Here is a 25,586-nt window from a genome sequence, read left to right as displayed (position 1 = left end):
TTGAATAAGGGCCTAGAAGCACATATCACGTTAATTTATAAAAAAAAATAATAAATACAGACCACACACTATGTGACAGTTATCAGTCCATCTCTTTGTTCAGCTTAGACCACAATCTACTGTCAAAGATATTGAACAACTGAAAAAATTACTTTCTGAGAATATCCAACCTGGCTAGCTAGAAGGCAGAAAAATTAGGAACAAAGCCATTCAAATAGTAGACTTAATGCATGATGTGAAATCTAAATGAGTTGCCCTCCTTCTTTCATTGTCAACTTCCAAAAAGGCTTTCAACCAACTGGAATAAGTTTATAAAAAAATGTGCATGGCCCTTAAAGCTTTAGTACTGCATTGGTTAATGTCAGAATGTCCCACACTGTCGTAATGGAAGACTCTAGTGAGTACGGGTCTTCCATACAGAAATGGGGTCTATAAACACAAGGGCCGCTAACAAATGTTAATACAGTTTTGAGAATGTGGTGCACCCCCTATCCCCTTGCAGTAGTTGCAAAAGTATAAACTTTCATTCATGAATATTGATTTAGAGATCAATCTGTGTAGAAGGTATATGGATAGTAAAGCCCTGTACAAGGCTGTATTGGATCAGTTTGTTTGTGCTGACTCCTACTATTTTACCTTTTGTAGCCTATAAAATGTTAAATAGATTTTGGTTAAATGCTTATTGATGGATTGCTTTACTTTGTTATACTAGATACCAAAAAAAGTAATAAAATATACTAGAATCAAAGACTTCGTGCTTGGGTCAGCTGATGGTTTATTCTGCTCTTTTGGGGAAGGACGATGAGGTTCTTCTTTTGTTGACCCCAACACAGTAAAACAAGTGGTTATATCTAGTGTTGGTGTTCAGATTCCGAACATTCAGCACTGGACTTGCGGACAGGGTCAGGCGGGATTCACTGAACACCAACACAAATTATATCCATAATGCTAAATGTTTGGCAAAGGACGGACTGAAATGTATCTATATAATTTTGAATAATTATGCATAGAAAATCTAACAGACACACCCTTTCTGTACTATATAAATAATTCAGTGTTGTCAGGAACATAAATCCACACATATGCAAGTCACGGGAGAGGTATTTGGGTAGACGTCTATTAAAGATAAACCAGCACAAAGTTTTTTTTTATTAGCTTGTGCCTCTCGACAGCTTTAACATTTTAGGAAATGATTAAAATTATGATGAGACGGCATTACACCCCAATTCAATTATCCAGGATATTTCTGAGTAAAGAAGGGAAATGCTTGAGATGTGGAACAGTGGAAAAGAGGATTTTCCATATTATCTGCTGCTGCTGCCTTATAATTAAAAATATTAGCAGAATATGTACAGAATGATATCACTGAAATGTAATATTTCAGATGTGGCATTCTGGCATTTGAGCCAGGCACTTGCTTATTAGAACTTCACAGAAAAAGTTCAATAGTGTACATCTTCTGTATTAGTCCATGTAATCATTGCTCCTAATGTTTTGGAACTTTGGAAATAAAAATAACTACCATCTATTTTGAAATAGATTCAAATGTTTAAGCATATAAAGGAGAGGGAGAAGTTGCTATGTTGTAAATATGACCACAGTGAGAAGTTTGACTCTATAAGGGCCCTGTAGGACTTGGTCAGGGTCAGAACTGAGTCAGTTCAGCATCTCTCATGCTTGTTGTGAAATGGTGAGCTCCCTGCCATAATTTCCTCCCTCCCTTAGCTGTTTTTTTCCTTTTCACTTCCCTTTCCATTTTATAAAAAAAATACTTTTACTGTTTTAAAGAGTAATTTAATTGCTTTGTTGGATCTAGTCATTAGAAGATTCAGAAATAAAAGTATTTTGGAACAGGTGAGTTGCATTTTGTCTGTGGTCACTTAAAAAAAAGTGCCAAACTGTGTATGTGCATATTTATTACTCACAGAGACTGTAATAATATCATTATAAAATATATCTTTTTTCACTGGTTGTTTTTAGTGTATTAAAAACACATTGCCTGTGGTTTTCTATGAGAAAATTGCATTAGCTTTCATACTTTTGTGCCTGCGTTTTTTCAAAAGAACGTGAACCGACACAAATGCAAAATGCAAAAGTATATTCTAACATGAAAGAGCATTAGATTGTGAGCTCCTTTGAGGGACAGTTTGTGACATGACTATGGACAGTGTATAGTGCTACAGAGCATGTCAGCACCATGAATAATAGTAAGAAGAAAACGTAATGGTTAAATTTTTTTGCAGCATTTTTGAGAAAAAAACAAGAACAAAAAAATGAAATAAATTGTGTTTGTAACTGGTATATGATATGTAAGGCAGCTTACAGAAAGAACCCAACTCCAAAACATTATCCTTCCACAAAATGCTTTTCAGTTTCTGATTTGTATCAGCAATGAAATATTTCTGTGCAAACAGTACGAAAGCCATTTGCTACAGAACTGACTGCAAGGAGTAATTAGATCTTCATTAATATGCAAATGTGGTCCACTGCAAATTCATCTGAATATGAGGTTTAAATATGCAAACAGTGCTGAGCTAGAGACCCAGATGCCTTTATTTACTTTGAAATTGAGGGGCTTAGTTAATGATGTTGTTGACAGAAATACTTGAATGTACAGATCTGTTGCAATGTCATCATCTAACCATTTTCTGAGACAGATTTGCATTCTTTGTTATGTGCATGTTCAAAACTAGAAAAAAAAGTTGTACAATCCTAACATCTGATATTGTTTCTCTTCCTATTTAAACCACATGTTGAAATCAAGCATAATGTATTCTATAAATAAACATTCTGTAGATTGTTACACTTAGGTACTGGGAAAGGCTACCAGCAAAAATTGGTAGTGTAGTTATAACGATCATAAACATGAGAAGGCTGCTGAAAAATAAGAGGTCTGAATAACTACAGTTTAAAATACAGACACAGAAAATACATTCAAGCATAACTATATATATATATATATATATATATACACACACACACAAACACACACACACATATACTCTGCTGGTGCTAGCCTAATGTTTTTCAACACAAAATTCTCAGACACTTATTTCATTCCCTCTGCCTATATGAAATACCATATGGGAATGATCATATTGGAAAAAAAATACCTCCACCTGAATCCCTAAAATATTTTTTATTTACAATCTTCCCTCTCCCACTAACATTTTCATTGGTGCCTATACTTAATAGAAGGAAGAGCTAACACGTCCAAAGTAAACCTTTATTGGTTCCATGTAAAAGCGTATGCCCAATGTTTCAGGGCCACATAGAGCCCCTTTATCAAGGTAATGTTTGCTCGGAGGCAAAAATCTGTATGCTGCTGTGCAGAAATTCCTACATAGGAAGTGGGAGTAAATCTCCTCTGGACACTTGCAATAGTGATGTGTAATCCTCTGGGATCCCTGCTTTTATTGACAAGTTTGAAAATATCACTTAGGTGAAAACTCAGGAGAAAAAGTTTATTGCATATGGGCCCACATCTGTTAAAGTGTTCCTAAAAAATAACTAAATAAACATCTAGTGAACAAATCATGCAGATGTCTACCTTTAATGAACACAGAAAACATGCCCATCCTAACATACTAACATACAGTTCATCCAGTTTCAAATCCAAAAATGTTAGTAGCTGATTTAGCTGACAGAGCCCTGCTTGCATTAACAAGTACTACCGCACTGCTCATATTTTGTATTCTGCACCTTCAAAATATACTGCCATAATAATGGCCTGCAATTTACAGAGACATTATTGTGATATTAAATGTGTTTGGAATGAGCTTCACAGTAGTTTGCATAGACGGTTGTTACAGTTGCGCTGTTTTTCTTGACATACTCCCTTCTTCTCTTTCTTGATTTTAAACAATTTTCTTAATGCAGACCAAAGTTATTTCTCAGACACTCTTAAGCTATGTGCAATGCATCAAGCTCATCTGGTAAATATTCATAGACAAAAATTGTTCTTAAATGGTACCAAGGAAAAATGAAACAGTAAAACGCCCCATGATTTAAGACTGATACAACTGTCATTCTCCACTGTGATCTTCTTTTACTGCTTGTCTATCATGAGGCAAAATGATGTACATAACTTACTAAACAGAGTGGCAGTGATGCTCTGGCTAGTCTTTGCTTATCTTGAAGTGACAACATTATCAAAGATAAAATGCAAGAGCTATGCACAATAAATTTATGTCATCAATATATTGAAGAGTTTATGAAATATATTCTACTGTATATTGTATACAGTGTAGAGATTATTGACATTTTTGGACAAGAGTCAGTTTACTCATAAGTACACAAAAATGCACAATTTTAATCAAAAATGTGTTCTCCTACCATAATTAGCTAAATCCAGAACTTATATTCCCTCTCCCGGTGCATGTTAAAAAAGTAGTGACCCCTCAAGAAGCTGTCACCCCAGGCAGTTACCTGGTTTGTCTATGGCCTAATACTGGCCCTGTACATAACATAAAATTGTTTTTCAGCATTGTGCTCAGTCTGCAATTTGTCTTTCTCTTCTTCAGATGCATTTTGGGAGGGAGAGGTGTGACCAATTTGCTTCTCCTCATTCCTCCCAATCAGAACTTGGCAGCATGGTGTACTTCAGGTGCCTCTTTACCTATCTCCAATTAAGATGAACAGAGGATGCCAATGGATCCAGTGGGGGAGAGGGGGGGGGGGGGGGGCATGACTGGCGACTGTGTGAGAGAGCCTGCCAGTTGCATCAAACATAATGCAGAACAAACATAATGCAGAAGAGAAGGTCAGGAGGCCGCACTGCTTATTAGTGTTTTTACAGTATTATTATTATTAATATCAATACAGCCTTTAGAACCCTTTCATGATCTCTAAAGTATGTAATTTTACTGTTGGGGAGCAGAGCGAGATTGGGGAAGGGTCAAAAATGTAGGGTAAGAGGGTCTTTAAATGCCTACAAAATAGGCTTATTTTGTGTGCTGCTATTTATTTAAATGATGGCATCTTGTTTTACTTGTTGTTGATCATTTTCTCCTACATAATTGCTGCTGTATGGGAAATAATGTAGCAAGTCACAGATTCATGTAAGCTTCTGATTTGTTGGTTACAATTAAAGGACCTCGTGTAAGTCTGTTTTGTATGGTTTTGCTTGTAGGATAAATTACTTAGGCGAAATTAGTCATCTCTAATATTAATTTGGGTGCTGGGACAGTTCTGAGTTCTAGACCAGCAAAGGTGGAACATTACATACATCTATGAAATGGAGCTTTAAAATATTACCATTAGAAAACATGAAAAATTGTATGTTTGTCTGTAATTGTTGGGAGAACAAGTAAGCCATTTTGCTGTAAAATTAGTTTCACACAAAACACTGAGTAATCCTAATACAGAGAGTCGATAAATGTTATGCTGTTGGAATCTTAGGAAAACTAAAACTCCTTAGGTATGATAGTTTTATTTAGGTGCCAACTATATTTTCATCAGACGTGATCAATCAGTTAGACTTGCGGGATTGTAAGTAATCGGAAGATAATGATTGATTGTTAGCATAAACCGGACGATTATCACGCTCGATTCACTAAGCTTAGTGTTATGTAACAGCACGAGTTAGCTGCTGTTACGCGTGCTAGTGAATCAGAGGGTCTTCATTTAGTGTCCCTGCACGCTACGCGCGCTATTGGCAGCTATGACAGACAGCCTATTGGGCCAATCAGAGTGCAGGGATCAGGTTCTTTAATGTGAATGGACATGCTCGGGCTCCGGGCGGGAGCCATGGAGCCGGCGTTAATTACTAGCGTTCGCTATGCTGCAATTCAGCAGTGTAGCGTGCCCAGAGTGCTTGCTCCCCGATCACGCATGCTGTGATGCCAATAGTGCACGTAGCTTGCAGGGACACTAAGTTAAGGTCCTCTGATTCCCTAGTGTGCGTAACAGCAGCTAACTTGCTCTGTTATGCAGCGCTAAGCTTAGTGAATCAAGCCCTTTCTCTCTTCAGATACGATTGCAAAATCAAACATAGCAATCAACTACATTTTTTTAAACATCTTTTTTATTTTGGAGAGTAAAACAATAGGGTATAGCATACATAATCATAGTCTAAAAGGAATTCCATCAGGAATTTAGCCAATATATCATTATAATATACATACATGACAGAAAAAGAAGAAAAAGGCAGATAATCTCTCCCAACTACATTTTTTATTTTCATGGACCATACAATTGTTTTAAATCGATTTTCTCCACATACCACATCTGAGGAAAATGTTGTACTGTTAATGGGTGCCTTTAGTGTCAGAAAGGACAGGTATGCTACTTATCAGATTCAGCAAGGCAGGTAAGTGTTCAATAGAATATAACTGCACAGAGCTTCATACTCACTGACCCCACTCATCAGCACATCCCCCATCTAAACAGTGGTAAAATACAGCTAAGCTAAGCAAAAATCTTTTCATTAAGAATCTAAGTTTGGTTCATTATGTGCAAAAAAGTAAAAGGTTCGCTTGAAATCATGTTCAGGATTTACACAAGTCATTCAGCGAAGAAAAGAATGCAAGAGCTCCTGTACCAAGCAAATTCAGTGCTGCAGACTTGCTGAATTAAAGAGAAACTGCCTTTATACTATTGTATGACTGACTAGGTCTCTATAAAAGGTATTTCCATGGCCATAAGGTTTTCTAATAACGCTTTTCCTTATTTTAAGCTCTTCGTTGCAAAATGTAATTATTCAGCATTCCATTATACTTATAGAAAGCAGGACATTTCAAACTGTATTTCCATTATTAATACAGCCACCCTTGGTAATGACACATAGCCCTATTCCCAATTTTGCAAAAGTGTTTAGACCACTGACTAATAACCTAATTTAATTTGATATGAAATCCTACACTGTACTGTGCTTTGATGTTTTGTTTTTTTTCAGAGCGCTATTATTTTCAGTGTTACGTTTTATGTTTTTAAATCTTTTATGTTTAATGAATATAATTTTTTGTGAGATGAATCAGAACATGCAATTGCCTGAAATGTACTCACTGACCTTCCAGGATCTGTGGTATTTAGTAATAATAATTGCTTAGTGTGGTCATTACTTACTAAATATTGTAACGATCTGCTAGTGTGTGTGGGCACTAGCAGACAGACAAATCAAGTCGGCAACAGATCAGATAGGTCAGGTACAAAATCGGCAGGCAATCTCTAAGTGAGTAATCAGGCAGAGGTCAGCAACAGGTCAGATTGGCAGAGGTACAGAATCGGCAGGCTAAATCTAAGTGAGTAATCAGGAAATGGTTGGCAACAGATCAGATTGGCAAAGGTACAAAATCAGCAGGCAAAGAGAAGTCAGAGAAACAAGCAGAAGTCTAACACAGGTATAATCAATATATAATAGCTGAGCTAGTATGGAATCCCCGGGGTCCTGCCGGTTCAAGCCACACACTTAACTGACTAAGGTCTGAAGCCTTCACTGCGAAGTGTTAGCTAGAGCAGACAGTGAGCAAGTGTCAGAACTGCGCTTAAGAAGCCCGGGTAAGCAGGAGACCACGCCCCCAAGCCGCTAGGCCAATCAGGAACCGGAGGTGGAGCCATGCGTGTCAGCTGACAGGTGATCAGCTGACACGCTTCCTTAGAGCATAATAGGAGCGCCGCTGCCAGTGCATGCGTCCACCCTCATTTACAGTCTGAGTATCATGTGGCCGGAACTCCGCATGATCACTGCCGACACCATCCCTGTCAATGCGGCCAGCCGCAGCGGAAGTCCCAGATGTGCTCCCAGCGGAGGCAGCAGTGACTGACATGGTAAGCGCAGGATTACTGACAAATATTTTGAGCAAGGTATATGCCACTAGTAAGCTCTGGTTACTGCAGAGTATGCTCTGTTGCTATGTGGTTAGCTACTGTAGGTTCAATTTTACTTCAATCATCAGTCATATAACACTAACAAATTGATGAAATGCAATATTTTGGGGACCAAACAATGTTGCTCATGAAGCTGTATTGTGAAGAACAACCCTTTTTTGCTACATGTATGAGCAACCCATGTCATGTGGTGGCTGCTGTTAAATCAATTTACCTCTATTTCACCACATGCATGTGTGATGAGTGTTTTCCTTTTTTTACATTTAATCTTTCCTCCTCCAAACATTGCTAACTGCAATGCATTGCTTTTTAATTTACTACAGTAACTGAGAGACATATACATTACATGCATTATGTGATAACAATCTTGTTCAGTCAGTCAGAAACACATCTTATAAATGAAAAAGAACACAAGGAAAATGTAAGCCATGTGCTAAATGAGAAAAACCTGTACACAAAGATTTAGCTGTTGATAAAAACCTATTCAGCAATTTTTCATGAGGATATGACTGTTTACTGGCTCAGGATGAGGGTGAGTTCATTTTTGGAAAAACAATGTGACAAACATTTGTCTCATGCCTTTTCCTTTCATCCATTTAGCTAGTCAATGATGGACAGCAGCTGGAGAATCTTTCATTAAATCCTATGCTGAGGTCCTAGTGACCATATCCCAAGTTACAGTGCTTGCACTGCTTCGACTGCTTTGTGGGCAGGGAAGGGTGATCTTGTGTTCCTTGCCCTCAATATCTTCCTTCTAACTTGGACATGTGGTGGAAACCCTGACATCAGTTTCGCTTACTGTATGTATAGAAAACTTCTTCTCAGACATTCATAATTTGAAGACCGGATATCAATTTCTTCTCCCTTTCTAAGATCTTGCTACTTGTCAGCATGAACAGCCTTAAAGGGACTCCGAGCAGTGCAGAAACTATGGAAAGATGCATATCATTTTAAAGCTCTCTTTCTCCTTTTTCCAATGATATATAAACCGCCGCCCTACACCTTTTAGCTTTCGCTATTTTCGCGATTGAAATTGCAGCGGCCACGATTTCAATTGCGAAAATAGAGAAAACTAAAAGGCGTAGGGTGACGATTTAGGTGTCGCCAGAAAGAGAGCTTTAAAATGATATCCATCTTTCCATAGTTACTTGTATTACACGGGACGACACTTTCCCCAGTGTCAGCAGCTCCATTCAGCAGAATGGAGCTGCTGACTTTAGGAAAAAGTCGCCCTGTGTAATACAATGTAACTATGGAAAGATGCATATCATTTTAAAGCTCTCTTTCTCCTTTTTCCAATGATATATAAACCGCCGCCCTACACCTTTTAGCTTTCGCTATTTTCGCGATTGAAATTGCAGCGGCCACGATTTCAATTGCGAAAATAGAGAAAACTAAAAGGCGTAGGGTGACGATTTAGGTGTCGCCAGAAAGAGAGCTTTAAAATGATATCCATCTTTTCATAGTTACTTGTATTACACGGGACGACACTTTCCCCAGTGTCAGCAGCTCCATTCAGCAGAATGGAGCTGCTGACTTTAGGAAAAAGTCGCCCTGTGTAATACAATGTAACTATGGAAAGATGGATATCATTTTAAAGCTCTCTTTCTCCTCTTTCTGGCGACACCTAAATCGTTGCCCTGCGCCTTTTAGTTTTCTCTATTTTCGCAATTGAAATCGCGACTGCGGCAATTTTAATTGTGAAAATAGCGAAAACTAAAAGGCGTAGGGTGGCGGTTTATATATCATTGGAAAGAGGAGAAAGAGCTTTAAAATGATATGCATCTTCTCTTAGTTTCTGCACTGCTCGGAGTCCCTTTAAAGACTTCTGCTTCTTGGACGTCCTTTTCTAATAGAGCCTTCTAAACAATCAGACTCATCATTAACATCATCTGTATAACTGTCTACACTAGCAACAATAACTGATTTCAAAGCTGCCCACATGCCATATTCCCACCAATTTTCAATAGTAATTGGATTTACATAGGTTGATAAAAAGACATGTGTCCTTCAAGTTCAATCTTTTAAGTCTCACTGCATCTCAATCCAGACGAAAGAAAGCCACAAGGACATAAACTATCTCCCTTACTAGATCAAGGCAATAAGCATCTTACCACACCTAACAATAATAGCTGTAGATGCCTATTGAGGTAAGGAAAGCATCCTATCCCCTTTTAAATGTAATTAAAGAATTTGCCATAACTGCCACCTGTGAAAAGATAATTTATATTTCATAAATTTTAACTACTCTTGCTGTGAAGAACTTCTTTCTAAATAGCTGTTACAAACTCCTATCCTCCCTGCACAGTTCATGGTCTATTGTCCTTGAATATGCAGAGACATAGTGATATTGTCAGGATCCCTCCTGTAATGTATTCTGTCCTTTGCAGTGGAACTGCAAACGAACAGTTCTGGCTTATCTGCTTGCATTTGGTTGTGCATTTGCAATGGGTCTCATTGTCATTTGCAATCGCTCTGCAGTTCTGGGCAGCTCAGGATGCTGTCATCATTCCACCAATTGCTTGTTGCAGCTGAGCTGCGGCCAAATAGCCCTGGATTTCCTGCATGCATGTTGATACATAATACTGCATGTATTTCTTATGGGGGTCCTTTGCATTCACAGCCAGCTAGCAAATGGTAATCAAGCCAGCTAAGGATTGAGTGATTACCATTCAGCTGTGTGTAGATTTGCATACCTGCATCCATTGGCTGATGCCAGCATAAAAGTCTGCCTCCCATTTCTTACCCAGCCCGTCATAGTGGTCACTACACTGATCTACTGGGTATCTTGTTACTCTGAATAGTTCTGTTATTGTAGTTCTATGAGACCTTATTACTTGTGCTTTAGCTAGTTCCTGATAAATATATATGCAGATTTTGCATATATATATTTATCCGTTAGTTCAGGCGTTTGTTATTTTACTTATTATTGTGTATTGCCTAATTCCATGCTTGATGGATGTTCGCTGCATCCGCGGTGGATCAGTGAAGTCCATTATCCAGATAGCTTGGATTCTGCCATCACCACATTGGTGACTGTAGTATTCCTGCTACTCTAGTTTCTGGGAACGTAACTATAGGCTGCAGTTGCTATTACTTACATTCTATCCTGTACTCTTGCCTGGGTGGATGCTTGCTGGTGACTGTTAACCTGCTTGCTCTGCTTCTGTGGACGTGACTGTAAGCTGCGGTTTCTACTAGTTACGCTCCAATCTATAGTCCTGTCTTGTATCTGTCTGAAATCTTGCTATCGCTAAGGCAGCACAGTGCGAACTAAGGCAGTGCAACATCGCACTGCGCTGCCATTTTGTTTTATTTGTAGCGATATCGGAAGCCCAGAGCTGCAGTTGCTCTGAGCAGCCCGTGTAACCTCTTCCAATATCCAGCTCTTAGCCTAGTTGTTCTGGGTGGTCAGAAAGTATGACCCCCAGCATTACAGATATAAAGCCTATTTTCCAAAGTTTTCTTGTCCCTGAATGTTTTTATACATATTAATTAACTAATATCCTAAACTATGTATTTTCCATTGTAAATAAGCCCCGTTTGTGTAACCTCTCTTGGTAAGTTAGACCTAGTCTGATTAATTTAGTGGCCCGCCTTTGTACCTGGTCTAAAACTTCAATGTCGTTCTTGTAGTATGTTGCTCTAAAACTGTACCCCATATTCAGGGCCTGTTCTAGACTTTTTGCTATCTGAGGCAAACTTGTCCAGGTTGTGGATTTTGCTGCCCGGAGGAGGCAGAGCTTTGCGCTCCAGACGCATCAATCTCCGCGGATCTCTGCTTCTTCCCGCCCCTCTCAGTGAAAGAAGACTTGGAGATCCACTGAGCCCCAAATTTTGCCCTGGGGATTTCGGAGTGATTAAGGCCTCATTCTGCCACGGGAATGCAGCGATTCAGTTAGGGCATTAATGCTGAAGAGGAGTGGCTATTAAAAAGAGGTCATTTTTTAGGCTTCAGACTCTCTTTAAGAACAGTATTTTTGCTTTGATGGTACCTACCTCTAGGTGTAGGGTGCAGCAATTGGGACACGTTGTATTCTGTTATTTGCAAACCTGTACCTGGGGGAAGAAGTGGAATATCTTTAAAGAACAAGTGACAATCATGCTAACCTAGAAATTAAAAAACACATATGTAAGTAGATAAATACTAGTTCTACTTCCATAACATATGTATGGCACTGTCCTGTGAATTTTATAAAGAATAAGCAGAGAATCCTATTCTAGACAGTTTCCATCTTGGTTACCTTTGAATGAAGCTAATCCTGACATAATTTCCTCCTTCAGTCTTTTTTCTCCTTTTGCTAATTGTGTATTCATTACCCGCCCTCCTCCCAGAGTCTTCAGACACTCCCACTGAGGTCTATACTAGGAAGTGCACTGTCTTATGTCATTAGAAGGAGGTGGAATATATTATAGATAAAAAGACCCCCCAGCATGCAACTGTTTTGCCAGCCAATGGCAATGGCAAATAAAGGGCCAGTGCTCCTAGGGTATTGATTTTTATGGTGACAATCCTGCTTTAAGAATGACGACCTTTCAGAGTATCTGTGCCAGATATGATCCTGGCACATCTTTGTAGATTACATATTTATATTATATGTTATTTTGCCTTCTCAAAACAGAAGATAATTCAGCTTTAAGTGAGCAACTGTGTTTTCCAATGATGCATCACTCCTGAATATGCAAATCATCTCTTTTTGCCCCTGAAAGCCAGACACACAGCCAGAACTGCTGGTGTATGGTGAACCCATAGCTTATAAACGTTACAAAGCCACATCAATCCAACATTGCTATTAGGGGCAGAAAGAGATGATTTGCATATCCAGGATTTATGCATCATAGGAAATCACAGTTGCTCACTTAAAGAGACTCTGAAGCGAGAATAAATCTCGCTTCAGAGCTCATAGTTAGCAGGGGCATGTGTGCCCCTGCTAAAACGCCGCCATCCCGCGGCTAAACGGGGGTCCCTTCACCCCCAAACCCACCCCCGCAAAACTTGGTCGTAAACTTGGTCGTGAATTTTTTCTTCCTGGAGGCAGGGCTAACGGCTGCAGCCCTGCCTCTAGTCGTGTCTATCAGGCGTGCATCACCGCCTCTTCCCCGCCCCTCTCAGTGAAGGAAGACTGAGAGGGGCGGGGGTGAGGCGGAGGTACGCGTCTAATAGACGCGCATGAGGCAGGGCTGCGGCTGCTAGCCCTGCCCCAATGCGGAAGCGCTCCCCGGCTGCACGGAGGGGATTTGGGGGTGAAGGGACCCCCGTTAAGCCGCGGGACGGCGGCGTTTTAGCAGGGGCACACATGCCCCTGCTATCTATGAGTTCTGAAGCGAGATTTATTCCAGCTTCAGACTCTCTTTAAAGCTGAATTAATGAAAAAAACCTTCTGTTTTAAGAAGGCAAAATTACATTTAGCTTTGCTTTTTGATAGAGGGCTTTTTGGTTTCTTTAAGCCCTTCCATGAGCTAAATATTCTATCTTTATATTGTGGATGTGACTAATGTCAGAACTGAAAGAATTTGTGGACAGATTGAATTCTAATCACGTCACCCTAAGACTTTTTTAACAAGCAGATGCTCATCATCATTGTCATTCCTGGAATCAGGATATGTTTAGATGAAGATATACTGTATATACACGCACACAAAATTGGTTCAGAAAGTAACTACAACCAAAATGTTATGACAGTTTCCACCCCTGGCATACATTTAGGGGTATTCCTATTGAACAATATTTAAATATAAACACAAAATATGTGGATTTTGAAAGAAAGTCAAGAGCTCTAACGCTCTGTACACATGCCAGAGGAAACCCAACCAAGGTCGTCTGATAACGACGGCTACTGCCAGGAATTCAGCATGTGTATGGCAACATGGACCCCTCTTGATCCCAGTTACCCCACCCCGCATGACATAAGCCCCACATAGCTCCACACTTCCGCTCTCCTTAAAACAGAACATATCACTCAGTCGCAAGCGATGCGTCTACAGGGGCCTTTGCGCTGCAATGTCACCTGAGGGATCAAGTCCCAATCTCCATCAGGTGACAGTGATTGAGCACATGAACAGGCCTTATGGCATCTGTTATAAGGCCCATACACATGCTCAATCAGTATTGCTCGAAGGGTTAAGGACCCGATCCCTCCAGCAACATTGCATGGCCAAGGCTGTACAGTCGCGTCACTGGCTCGCAAGTAAGCAATGTGTTCTGTTCTATCCGGGATGGTGGACCGGCATGGGTGTGATGTCACAAGGTGGGCAGGGTAAGTGGGGAGAGCTCTTGGCTGTTGCTTGGTGGGAGTGATCCACCAGGACAGAGCGCTGTCTGAGCAGTCGAGCCACATGTTGGATTCTCAGCAGAGGAGGTCATTATTGGGGTGTGCAGGGCTTAAGGCTAGGAGTTATAAGTTTAAAGGTTCTTAAAATGGTATATAAAAGCCAAATCAGATTGTTTTTGATGTCTAGTGGATGCGGAGATATGAATCAGAATCAAGATATTAGATTCGTCAGCTAGTTTGTTTTGGTGACCATCATATTGTCACCAGACATTTCTTGAATCATTACTGGCAGATACTGCTGTATGGATGTTGAGGAATGTCATTTGTCATGTGCATCCAGAATTAGTGTTTAGGAGAGATAATACTATAAAATATATGTTTGAACAAAGCCATTTTGAAAATTAGACTGATCATCAGCATAATTGTAAAGTGAAGGGTATGTGAAAGTTGTCTGATATGTAAATATTTACATATTGGTTCATCTATTGATTTACCAAATGGACAATGCTGGCAGTTGCCGCATTTTTTTAACCACTTGATGGTCCAGCCTTTACCCCCCCCCCTTAAGGACCAGCGCTGTATTTGCTGATCTGTGCTGGGTGGGCTCTACAGCCCCCAGCACAGATCAAACACCAGGCAGAGCAACCAGATCGCCCCCCTTTTTGATGATGTGCTGGGGGGGTCTGATCGCTCCTGCCTGCGTGTGGCTGGCGGGGGGGGGGGGCACCTCAAAGCCCCCTCCACCGCAGGATTACCCCTCTCCCTCTCCTCCCTCCCTTCCCCGGAGATCCGAGGCTGCACAGGAACGGATCTGTCCTGTGCAGCCTCTAACAGGCTCCTGCCTGTCATGTGACAGCGATCCCCGGCCGCTGATTGGCCGGGGATCGTTGATCTAGTACAACGCTGCTACTGTTAGCAGCGTTGTACAAATGTAAACAAAGCGGATTATTTCCGCTTGTGTTTACATTTAGCCTGCGAGCCGAGATCGGCGGCCCGCAGGCTATTCACGGAGCCGCCCCCCCCCCGCCGTGAATTGACAGAAAGCATCCTGATTAATTAGCCTGCAGCCGGCGACGCAGATCTGCATCGCTGGTCCTGCAGCTGCCACTTTGCCGACGCGCGTTATGAGTGCGCGGTCGGCAAGTAGTTAATTGCAGTGCTGAATTGGTGGTATATGGTCTGCTGCTGTTGTAACTTTTATGTTGGGAAGAAAAAAAGACAGATAAGAATCAGAATCTTAAGGTGGCCACTAACGATCCAATTTCTAGCAAGAAATCATTTGAGCATTCAGATAATTCTGATCGGAAGTGTAATATCAGAATACACCATTCACTACATCATCAACGCACCAATCTTTGCTCCCTATCTATCACAACCAACAAAAAAAATCCAAATTTTGGTTTGATGAAAATCCGATCGGACAACTATTTTTATAATCATTTGTAGTTGATTGTGTCCATCATTGGAGATTATTTACAACCAATCCGATCACATCCGATCAGATTTATCTGATTGCTTAAACTATTTTTTGCTAGAGATTGGACCACCTTTAGAACACCTGTCAGACATCAGAAGATGTCATTTTAAATCATCTCTAGCCAAACATATTAACCTTTCTAGCCCATTGATTTATTTATTTTAATTATTTATTTATAAATAGCCCATAGATAGAAATAGTTGTGGTCACTCTTTAATTGAAAATATTTACTGATTTTGAAATAAACTGGTAGAGTTTTAATAGACCTTTGGTAATGCATTATACTGCAGCACAACATAATTAAGCAATGCTGTTCTATTAAAATGAAGCTTCATTTTAAGCGTGTGTGAGATCCTGATACCGATCACATAATTAGTGCAGGTTTTGTGCTTATAAAGAAGTGCAACCTTAGCTTACAGTAAAGCCCCATTAACACGCTCAACAGCGGTCTTTTATGCAGCACAATTATCAAACAACTTTTGTTATGAAACAAGTTGAACAACCCAAAAAAAGTTGATTGCTATTGTTCAAAGAACTGATAAGACTGATAAGACATCAGTTGACATCGTATCAGACTTATTAGTTGTGTAAACAATAGTAAGAAAATGTTTTTTGGTTTTTCAACTTGATTCACAACAAAAGTTGTTTGATAATTGTGCTGCATAAAAGACCGCTGTTGAGCGCGTGTATGGGGCTTAAGTTTTATAAATTATACCTGGTTGTTAATTAAGCAGATAGATAATTTTTAATAACATTTAATTAAAGAAACACTGTTCAACGCTGCCACTTGTTTATAGCAGTTTTAATAATAAAAAAATATTTTTAAAGATTCCCTTGAATTTTAGCATGTATATTTTTCCTTCAACTGACCATGTTCCCACTTATGCCTCAGCTACAGTATATCTACATCCTCTGTGACTACAGGCAAGCCACAAGGACATAGATATAGATTCAGCACTGACTGGTAAAAGGGAATATACTGTATGTCCTCTGAGCCAATTAGATACATTTTTGCCCTAATTTTTACCATTAAGAATGTTTTTATTTTCTCAGTCAAAGTAAAAAGTGCACACTGTAGCAAAAACCCACCCCACCATAAATTGTGAAAGGAACATGATTTAAGTTTTTTGATAAATGAGAAATAGCCAAACAATAATGTGTGGCTTTTATCTACAGTAGTGCTTTATTTTTTAATAATGTATTTTTCAATTTTTTCCCCTTTTAAAATGCATAGAAAACAAAATTGTTCTTGGAAAAAAATGCCACCCAATGAAAGTTTAATATGTCTTGAAAAAAACAGTATACAATAATTTAGGAGTCATAAGTAGGGATAAAATTATTGCTGATTAAATAGGGATGTAACTAAAACATCAAAACCACTCTGGTCCATAAAGGGGAAACTAGGTATAGATGCACAGTGGTTAAAAATGTTTATAGCTAGCATCAGTATCTGCAGCAGGATGTTTCTCTTATTTATGGTATTTGTTACCGGGCATCCCATTGGTTGTTCATGTCACACTCAAAGCAATGTAAGTCATGCAGGGGCAGGTTCACTAACCAGCGGTAAAATTGCATGCAACTTCTTATTCACATAATACACATTATACCAGCAACATGTGCTTTGTGTACATAATGCAAGTTGTGCTATTTACACAACGCCCATTATTTACTTTGCATAAATGCTGATGAAATCTACGTGCACTGTCTATGCTTCTTTATTTTTATTGCTGGTAACTTGAATTTGACGTATAAATATAGTACTTACACACTAAATATTTGCCCCTACATGTGTAATAAGGCTTGCTTGATTGTGTACTGTCTCAGTGAACTCTGAGTTACATCCAAGTTGTGAAATGCTGTTAAGACTAATTTTTTGCTAAGGCATACTTATAGACGTGACTTTGATCTTGCTTGAGTCCCATACCTGGACAATAAACACATTTTTTTTTTTTTGCAGCCACTATATCAAAAGTGGGATTCACAGTGCTCCTTTGTTCCAAGGGGTTCCAAATGCTGTAAGTCTTCTATATATTTTATCAATTTATAACTATAGTTATTATTATGTTAATAATTGGTGCTGGTCGTGGCTGTAAGTAGCAAATGTAGAGTTAGTATTTTTACAATTTTTGCTGTGCCCCCCTTTGGGGAGTTTTTTTCTTAAACTTCCAGTCCAGCTGGCACTAGAACAGGAAATGTGCTGAGTTTCAAAAATTAGCATTTCTCACCGTAACAGAAGCTGTAAAAATATTTATATGGTAAAGACCGGTTCCAGATTTGGTTGGATGTACCCATACTTGGAGCAAATTTCTTATTATTCCCAATTTTCTCTCTAGGATAGAAAGTGACATGAGTGAATGGGATTGACATAACAATGACAAACAAAACAATAAAAACATGATACAGCGTATATTCCTTTACCTTTAATATGTCATAGCTGACTAATTATGAAGCAAATATAATGACAGCTGATTTTATTTAACTATATAGTACATTTTAGACATTTTACAATTGTTCAAAAATATCTTTCATTCATTAGTCTTTAAACTATACTTGCTAAATTTCATACCAGATGGCATAACAAGTAAACATGACAGGCAATTTATACTTGAAACCATACACATGGCAAGGAAGGTTTTTGCTAGGAACTTGGTTACGCCATCTTGCAAAATAGATTACTGCAATCAATAAGGTATTGTAATATTGTAAACTGTTATATGAACTTAAAAACACCCCAAATAACGTTACAAACCTATGGTCCAAATGGTTTGAACATCTTCAAACAATGATATAGTACAGTGACCCCTTGACTGATTTTAAGATGTTATGCTGGGAATACAGGGTTCGTTTTTGAGGTGATTAGATGGTTCGATAGATAATTTCCGATAATGTCTGGTCTCCCTTTCGATCCTTTCGCTGCTCGATTTCTGATGGAAGTGAATGGAAAAAGATAAGAAAAACGAGCGGAAGATAAGAGAATCGACTGCAGAGTCAAGCGGCAATAGCGATAAAGAGGAGAATCAAGCGCTAGAAATGAACCGTGTATTCCCAGCATTAGTATGCTATGAATAAGTATTTACGTCAAGTCTAGGGGTGTAACAATAGACCCTGCAAGGGATGCAGCTGCATAGGGGCCCAGAAGCCGTAGGGGTCCCTGTGTAGGAGAAGTTTCTTTTCCCTGTCCTGAGAGACTGACAACTAAGGGCATGGAGAGAAAAAAACTTTCTGTTCTCTGCACAATTGTTCTAATGACTGCATCTGCTCAGCCTCTGATAACAAATCATACAAAGTTTTGTAGACAAAGATTATTCAGTGTGCAGCAGGGTCTTGTGAACAGCTCCCAGCCCCCAACCTCTTTACCCCTCCCCAAGTGCTCTGTACTGTAGTGATGCTGGAGAAGGCTGCAGATCCAGTTTTGCTCCATCAGAGATGGTCAGCCTGAATGAAATAAGCTGAGGCAGGGAGCACACTCATCTGTCGGTTTTCTGTACGTGTTTGCTGCACAAAATGTGTGTCTGTATGTGTGAAAACATGCACATTTTTCACAGAAGCTAATGTAATTCATATAGAAAATGCATGCAGTGCTTCGCTGTTGTCTGTATGTAGCTGCATGTGCAAAACAAGTCCAAGTGTGCACTAGCCAATTGAATAACATTGGTTCTCAGTTTATCTGTGCAGAAAGCAAGGGGAGAGGGGGCCCCATCCATAGTTTTGCGGGGGGGGCCCAGTGATTTCTAGTTACGCCCCTGGTCAGGTCAATTCTATAATTATGCATATCTAGAAGTAACATATAATGATTAGTACATATTACTTTGTAAAGCACTAGAAACTGAGGTGACCCAAGACATCAAAAGGTAGCGGTGCAAAAGGTACAAAATCTAAATGCAGAAGGAAACATAAGGGTTCAAATGCATCCTGTTGTAAAAACTCCATATTAACTTTAGTTCACTTTTTTGATATCTCCATCCCTGATATGGGACCAGAGAGAAGATAACATCAATCAAACAATGGATATCTTCTTTTCTGATAGGTCAGACCTCAATGTGTTATAATAATGGCTGATGATAATGAATAGGAGCTATGCAAATAGTTCTGAGCTGATGCAGAATGTAGCTAATTTTCTATGCACACTTATGGAGCCAGAAAAATCCCACTTCAGCTTGAGTCCAATTTTTAAGCTGCAAAAATTTGCATGAAATGTCTGCATTAGTCTGCATCAACTCTGCATTATTATTATTTCCCATTATTTCCCATTCCTAATAATGAATGCCATTGCTATACCAATGAAGCCTTACATTTGTATTCTACAACTTACTCTAATGTAACTATCATCTTTATTTGCTGGATGACCATGTTATATGACTTGAATTCCACATTAAATACTACTGTACTGTACTTGAGTAAAAAAAAAATCTTTTAATTTCCATTTGCCTATAAAATGTTCTCTTAGGGCTGGTGCACACCAAGAGCGGTTCTGGAACGTTTTTTTAAAACACTTGCACTGAAAAAAAGTAGTCTTATACGCCAGAATATAAGAAAAACAAAAGTTTGCTTTCCTAAAACAGAAAGAATTTGCGATAATTAAGGTTGGAGTGAGCTCGAGATGTCTCCCAGGCACCACTGCTGAATATATGCAAATTAACCATTGTACCCTTAGAAGCTAAACACACCTCCAGAACCGCTGGAATGCAATGATGTGTCAGCTTGTTAATATGTACAGAGCCAAAATAATCCAACATGCATACAGACTGTTTCGGATTGTTTGATCCTCATCAGTGCATGAATATACTGTAATATATATGAATATACGCCAGAATATACTGTATTTCCCCATTTTGCATCTTTACTGCAATTTCATACTTTCAAACATTTACTTATACATTTTGCTACAGCTTTTCTGCATTTGTATTGTTGTTTTATTGCAACTTTGCATTTTGATCTTTATAAAAACCAAAAGCATTTTCAAAGACATGCAACAGTGTTGAAATAAAAATAAGTGCCTGTGAATTATGAGAGAAAAAGAATACAGTGATGCAGTACAGCTAGTGTGCACAGATTTCTGATGCCAGTTAACTCTTGGTTTACTTAAATTTGGCCAACAGATCAAATGATGTCAAGCTGAGCTGGAGTCAAACTGTTGTAAGTCTTAAAGGATACCTGAAGTGAAATATGCGTGATGAGATAAATGTCAACATATAGTACCAGTCCTACTAAGAACTTATCATTGTTCATTTTTTCCCCACACTGCAGTTTTCTCGGAATCAGGGCAACAGTTACTTATACATTTTATTTCACCTCAGGTTTGCTGTAAGTCAAAGCTCAAGTTTGCTATGATACAGTTGTTCATTTTTGCACTCATAAAATTGTCATACAACAGTTTTGATAATTTACAGACAATAATTTAAGGTATATTGTGGTGTATAAAATATGTGTATACTATTTTAATATTTTGATTTAGAAAAAAAAAGCATAATTTGCCGATAATATATTCGGTTATTATATTTCATTGCCCCTTGTGGAATGCCGTGGTGAAGGCCATAAGTCATTTGGATTTCACTCCCTGAGAGAACCTATACCTGCCAGGTGTCAGAGCAAGCAGATAATGCAGAATTCAAAACATCCACAATTATCTTCATCCTTGTAAATAGTTGTATTTGCCTCACCTTATCAAACTTTCTATGAACCATTGAAAAATGTTTGTCCCATGAAAATAAATGGGAAATACACTGCTTACCAAGTTCCTCGCATAAAAAGCACATACAAATTAAAAAATAATCAGGAACAAAAGATACAGACTCCGGCATTCTCCAAGCAATCTCCATTTATTGAACAAGACAAGTACAACAAGAGCCCCCGACCTACAGCCGTTTCACATGCTAGGCATGCATCCTCAGGACACATAAGGCCTGAAACCTTACCCTTCCACCTGACCAATATACAGGTGAACATGACTACCCGCCCATTCAGGGAGGGGAAGTGACAGAATAGTAAAAAACATACAAAAGCCTAGAAAAAGTTACAGGACATTTAAAAAAATAAAAAAAGGCATTTGCCTCATTTCTCTTGTTCAGGGCTTGTTCAAACTAAAGGCGTTGTTTGGCTTTTTTTAAGCGCTAGCGATTTTTCAAAATCGCCCTGAAAGCGCACACCATTATTCTCTATGACACAGTTCACATCTGAGCTGTTCGTTTCTGATCCGCTCAGAAAAGTGGTGCATGGGCCATTTTTGAGGCGATTTTGCCTCAATGGTAGGTATAGGAAAAACGCAAACTCTCACAAAACTGCTTTGTGCAGTGATTGCGTTTGTGGATCAAAGAGATCACTTCCTGACTGACATCAGGAAGTGTAAAAATGCAATTACTCGGCAAAATTGCTTAGAAAAGCGGTTCACAAAAAAAAAAAAAAAAAAAACAGTGTGCAGGTAATCATCGGGAATCGGAAATAAAAATTGCCTCAAAAAACGCCAAACGTGGACGGACACGCGAATGAAACACAATGTGAACAAGGCCTAAAACCCAGATTCCCTACAGCTTTAGTACAAGCAATAATGGTGGCCTCTCTTATCAGTAATTTGTCATCTCTTAAACCACCTCTACTATACCTATCCACCACTTTCAAACTCGCAAAGGGAAGACAACGGGAATTAGATTGCCCTTGTTTATTTATAAATTATGAACTTCTCTTACATGCTCGATCATACATGTGGCACTTACACCACTTTTGATCAATCTCTTAAACTGTAAAAACCTTTCCTTTAAGGGCTGGACAGTTTTACCGATACAACATCGTCCACATGGACACCACACACAATAGACTACAAACCTAGTTCGACAACTGATGAACTGTTTAAGGTAATACCACCTATTTTTACACAGTTGCCCTCTACCATGGAACAACAAGCACTAGAATGTCTGTAGCTGTAATTCCCTTCCCATTTTTTCTAACTTAGCCAGTTGCCCATATGTGTATCACCCTTTTTTGAAATGTTGCTTTTAACCAACATCATTCTAATAGTTTTTCCGCTTTGAAAGCTAACCCTAGGAGGCATGGTGGCCACATCCTTCAAATGGCTTTCCAAGAACAGTAAATGCCATTGCCCTCAAATAGCCTGGTGGATCCTATCAGCTAGAGGTGAATACTCACACACAAAATAAAATCTACGTTCCCTAGAGTTTTTTTTTTAGAGTTTCTTACCAGTAATTTTTCTTGTGGGAATTGACAGGCTCTCTCAAGGGCTTGTAAAATGGATTTGGTCTCATAGCCTCTCTTATACAGGTGATCACATAATTCCTATGCCTGTGTCTCAAAATCAGCAGTAGTGGTATTGTTTCTTTTTAACCTAAAGAACTGCCCATACGGGATAGCATCCTTGACATGTCTGGGATGGTAGCTAGAGGAATGCAGCAAACTGTTAGTTGCTATCTCTTTTCTGTACCCTTTGGTTACTGCCAAATTGTTCTCTATCCTCACCTTAAGGTCTAGGTATTCCACTTAACTGTCCCCAAAGTGAACCATGAACTCCATATTCACTTGTTTGGAATTTATCCACTCCATGAATTGTACAAATTCCGCTTCGCCCGCAAACTCAGACTACAAGGTTGTCATCCACGTACCTCCTGCACATTTTAAGATATCCTCGAAAGAGGTTAGTAGGGGACCAGACAGTTTCTGCATTTAACAGAAAATGTGTGCATAAAGCACAAACACACAAATGAGTATATGTTTATTACATGCGCCCAGACTTTCATCAGCGTTTCTGCAACGCTAGGGTTTCGGCCTAGTGTGTACCCAGCCTGTAAACCCAACACATCACCTTGAGAACACATCTGCCATTCATATAATGCTTGGTGATAAGGGTTTAACAATACCTTTTTGAAATGCCTGCTCTGTTGAACAGCTAGGAAACAACTAAGGGTAGATCACAGGCATGTGTTATGTTTGTAACCCATTATACAAATTGAGACTCTATTTAGTGAAAATCTTATAACACAGGCAAGAAAGGTGTCAGTGTTTACTATTTGACAATAGCTCTGGTGCTTCTCCTGCTGCGAGGCAGTAGTCTCTACACTCACCCTGCTGAGCTGCCCTGCAGATTGATCGAGTCTCTGCTGGCCGGGTGAATCTGCGTGTCTCACAGTCTCTCACTGAATAAATCTGCCGCCATGTAGCACTAGCAGAGAAAGGAAGGGGGCGGGGTGGCACATTCATCAGGCTCAGCAGGAAGCTGCTGAGTGCCCTGCACTGCCTGTGCACATGACGCTGGCTGCTCTGCTTGTAGGGGCTGCTCAGAAAGCCCCCCCAGACTGATCGGCCGTCCAGCAACCCCCCAATTGCGGTGCCTGGAGACAGACGTTCCTCCATGTTCCCCCATGCGATGCTGCTGCTTCTGGCCAGCGAGGAGGGGGGCGGAGTTACAGGCAGAAAACGATGACAGCTCCACTCCACACTGGCTCTGTGTTGGGGAAGGCGTGGCCATATAGGAGGAGCAGAGCACATGTGCTTTGCTCCTATTGGCCCGGCGGGCAGGCCTCAGTGGGGGGCGTGTGATTCTAAAACAGCGATGCAGCTGCTGCAGTCAGAGATTGAAATGAAGGTGCATGTGAATGATAGGCGCACCACAGCGGCCAGCAGTGGTGCACTACAGGGTCCAGCGGCGTCGCCCTTGGCAACCAATGCGCCCCAGGCAGTTGTTTGTACTGCCTGTCCTGTCAGGCGCCCCTGACCCTTGTTCTAGATACTGCAATCTTTCTCAATACCAATGGTAACAGATTCAGTGGAGGGAAAGCAAATGCTAGACTGAAATCCCATGTCTGGGACAGAGCATCTACTGCCGTAGGATTGTCCTTGGCGTTCAGGGAAAAAAATTGACGACATTTTGTATTCTCCTTGTTGGTGAATAGATCTATGACAGGCGTTCCCCATAGGGATGTTATCCACTGATATACTTCGGGGTTCAACTGCCACTCCGAGTTCGATAGCTGTTTGCGACTGAGTAGATCTGCTAGTACATTCATAGACCCTTTCAAATGAACTGCTGTATATGACAAAAGAGTCTGTTCTGCCAAGTCCAGTATTTCTAGTGCAAGTGTCAATAGCCTGTGTGACCTCGTTCCTCCCTGGCGATTTATGTAAGCCACTACTGTGGAGTTGTCTGTCCTTATCTGCACATGCTTGGATGCTATCAAATGCTGAGTTGCTATCAGAGCTAACTTTACCGCCATTAATTCTCTGTAATTTAAGGACTGAGTTTTCATATGATGTTGCCAAAGTCCCTGTACCTTGAAGTCTTGAACGTGCGCCCCCCCATCCCGACAGACTTGCATCCGTGGTCAGGATTATCTGTGTCAGAAAGTGCCACAGTCTGCCTTGAGATAATGATTGAGGAACAGTCCACCATTCTAGACTTTCCTTTACAGCCATCGGAATCTGCACTAATTGATCTAAGGTTTCGATCGTCTTGCCCCAGTTTTTCAAAACCCAGGACTGCAGAATCCGAGAATGCTTCATTGCCCATTGCACTGCCGGTGCTACTGAGTTCAGGAGTCCCAGGAGTCTCATAGCATCTCGTATTGAAATGACCTCCACTTCCTTGAACTCTCTCACCTGCTGTACTACCTTCGCAATCTTTTGCTCCGGTAAGAACATCCTTTGTTCTATTGAGTTTATCATAAATCCCATAAAAAGAATATTTTGAGTGGGCTCTAACTGAGACTTCTCTAGCCTTTTAATCCATCCTGCTTGCTGGAGTTCTCTCAACTATTTCCCTGTGGAGTAATAATGTCTGTCTTGATTCTGCCACGATCAATAGATCGTCCAAGTAAAGAACAATCAGAATTCCTTTTTTGTGCAGGTCTGAGACTAGTTCGGCAATCACTTTGGTGAAAATCCTTGGAGCGGACTTTATGCCAAAGGGAAGGCAACGAAACTGGTAATGAGTCACTAAGGTTCCTTCTTTCACTGCAAATCTTAGAAATCTCTGAGATTTCTGTTCGATCGGGACATGCCAATAGGCG

The 25,586-nt window shown here is 39.9% G+C and overlaps 1 protein-coding gene across 2 annotated transcripts in view; it reads left to right on the top strand.

The window, feature by feature from the left end:
• LOC137546374 (uncharacterized) overlaps window positions 1-25,586 on the top strand; it is a 485,946-nt gene that overhangs the window by 405,805 nt on the left and 54,555 nt on the right. The window contains exons 27-28 of one of the 2 annotated variants that reach the window (XM_068268753.1): window positions 17,534-17,591; window positions 20,676-20,699. In XM_068268753.1, coding sequence (XP_068124854.1) covers window positions 17,534-17,591; window positions 20,676-20,684 — 67 coding nt within the window. In that variant the 3' untranslated portion in view covers window positions 20,685-20,699. Of the gene's footprint in view, window positions 1-17,533; window positions 17,592-20,675; window positions 20,700-25,586 lie in introns of those variants that run through there. The other variant, XM_068268752.1, reaches the window with a different exon arrangement.

Source organism: Hyperolius riggenbachi, chromosome 2 (genome assembly GCF_040937935.1).
Source record: "Hyperolius riggenbachi isolate aHypRig1 chromosome 2, aHypRig1.pri, whole genome shotgun sequence".
Taxonomy (NCBI): domain Eukaryota; kingdom Metazoa; phylum Chordata; class Amphibia; order Anura; family Hyperoliidae; genus Hyperolius; species Hyperolius riggenbachi.
Note: the sequence above shows the minus strand (reverse complement) of the source record. Positions and strands in the feature narration are given on the sequence as shown.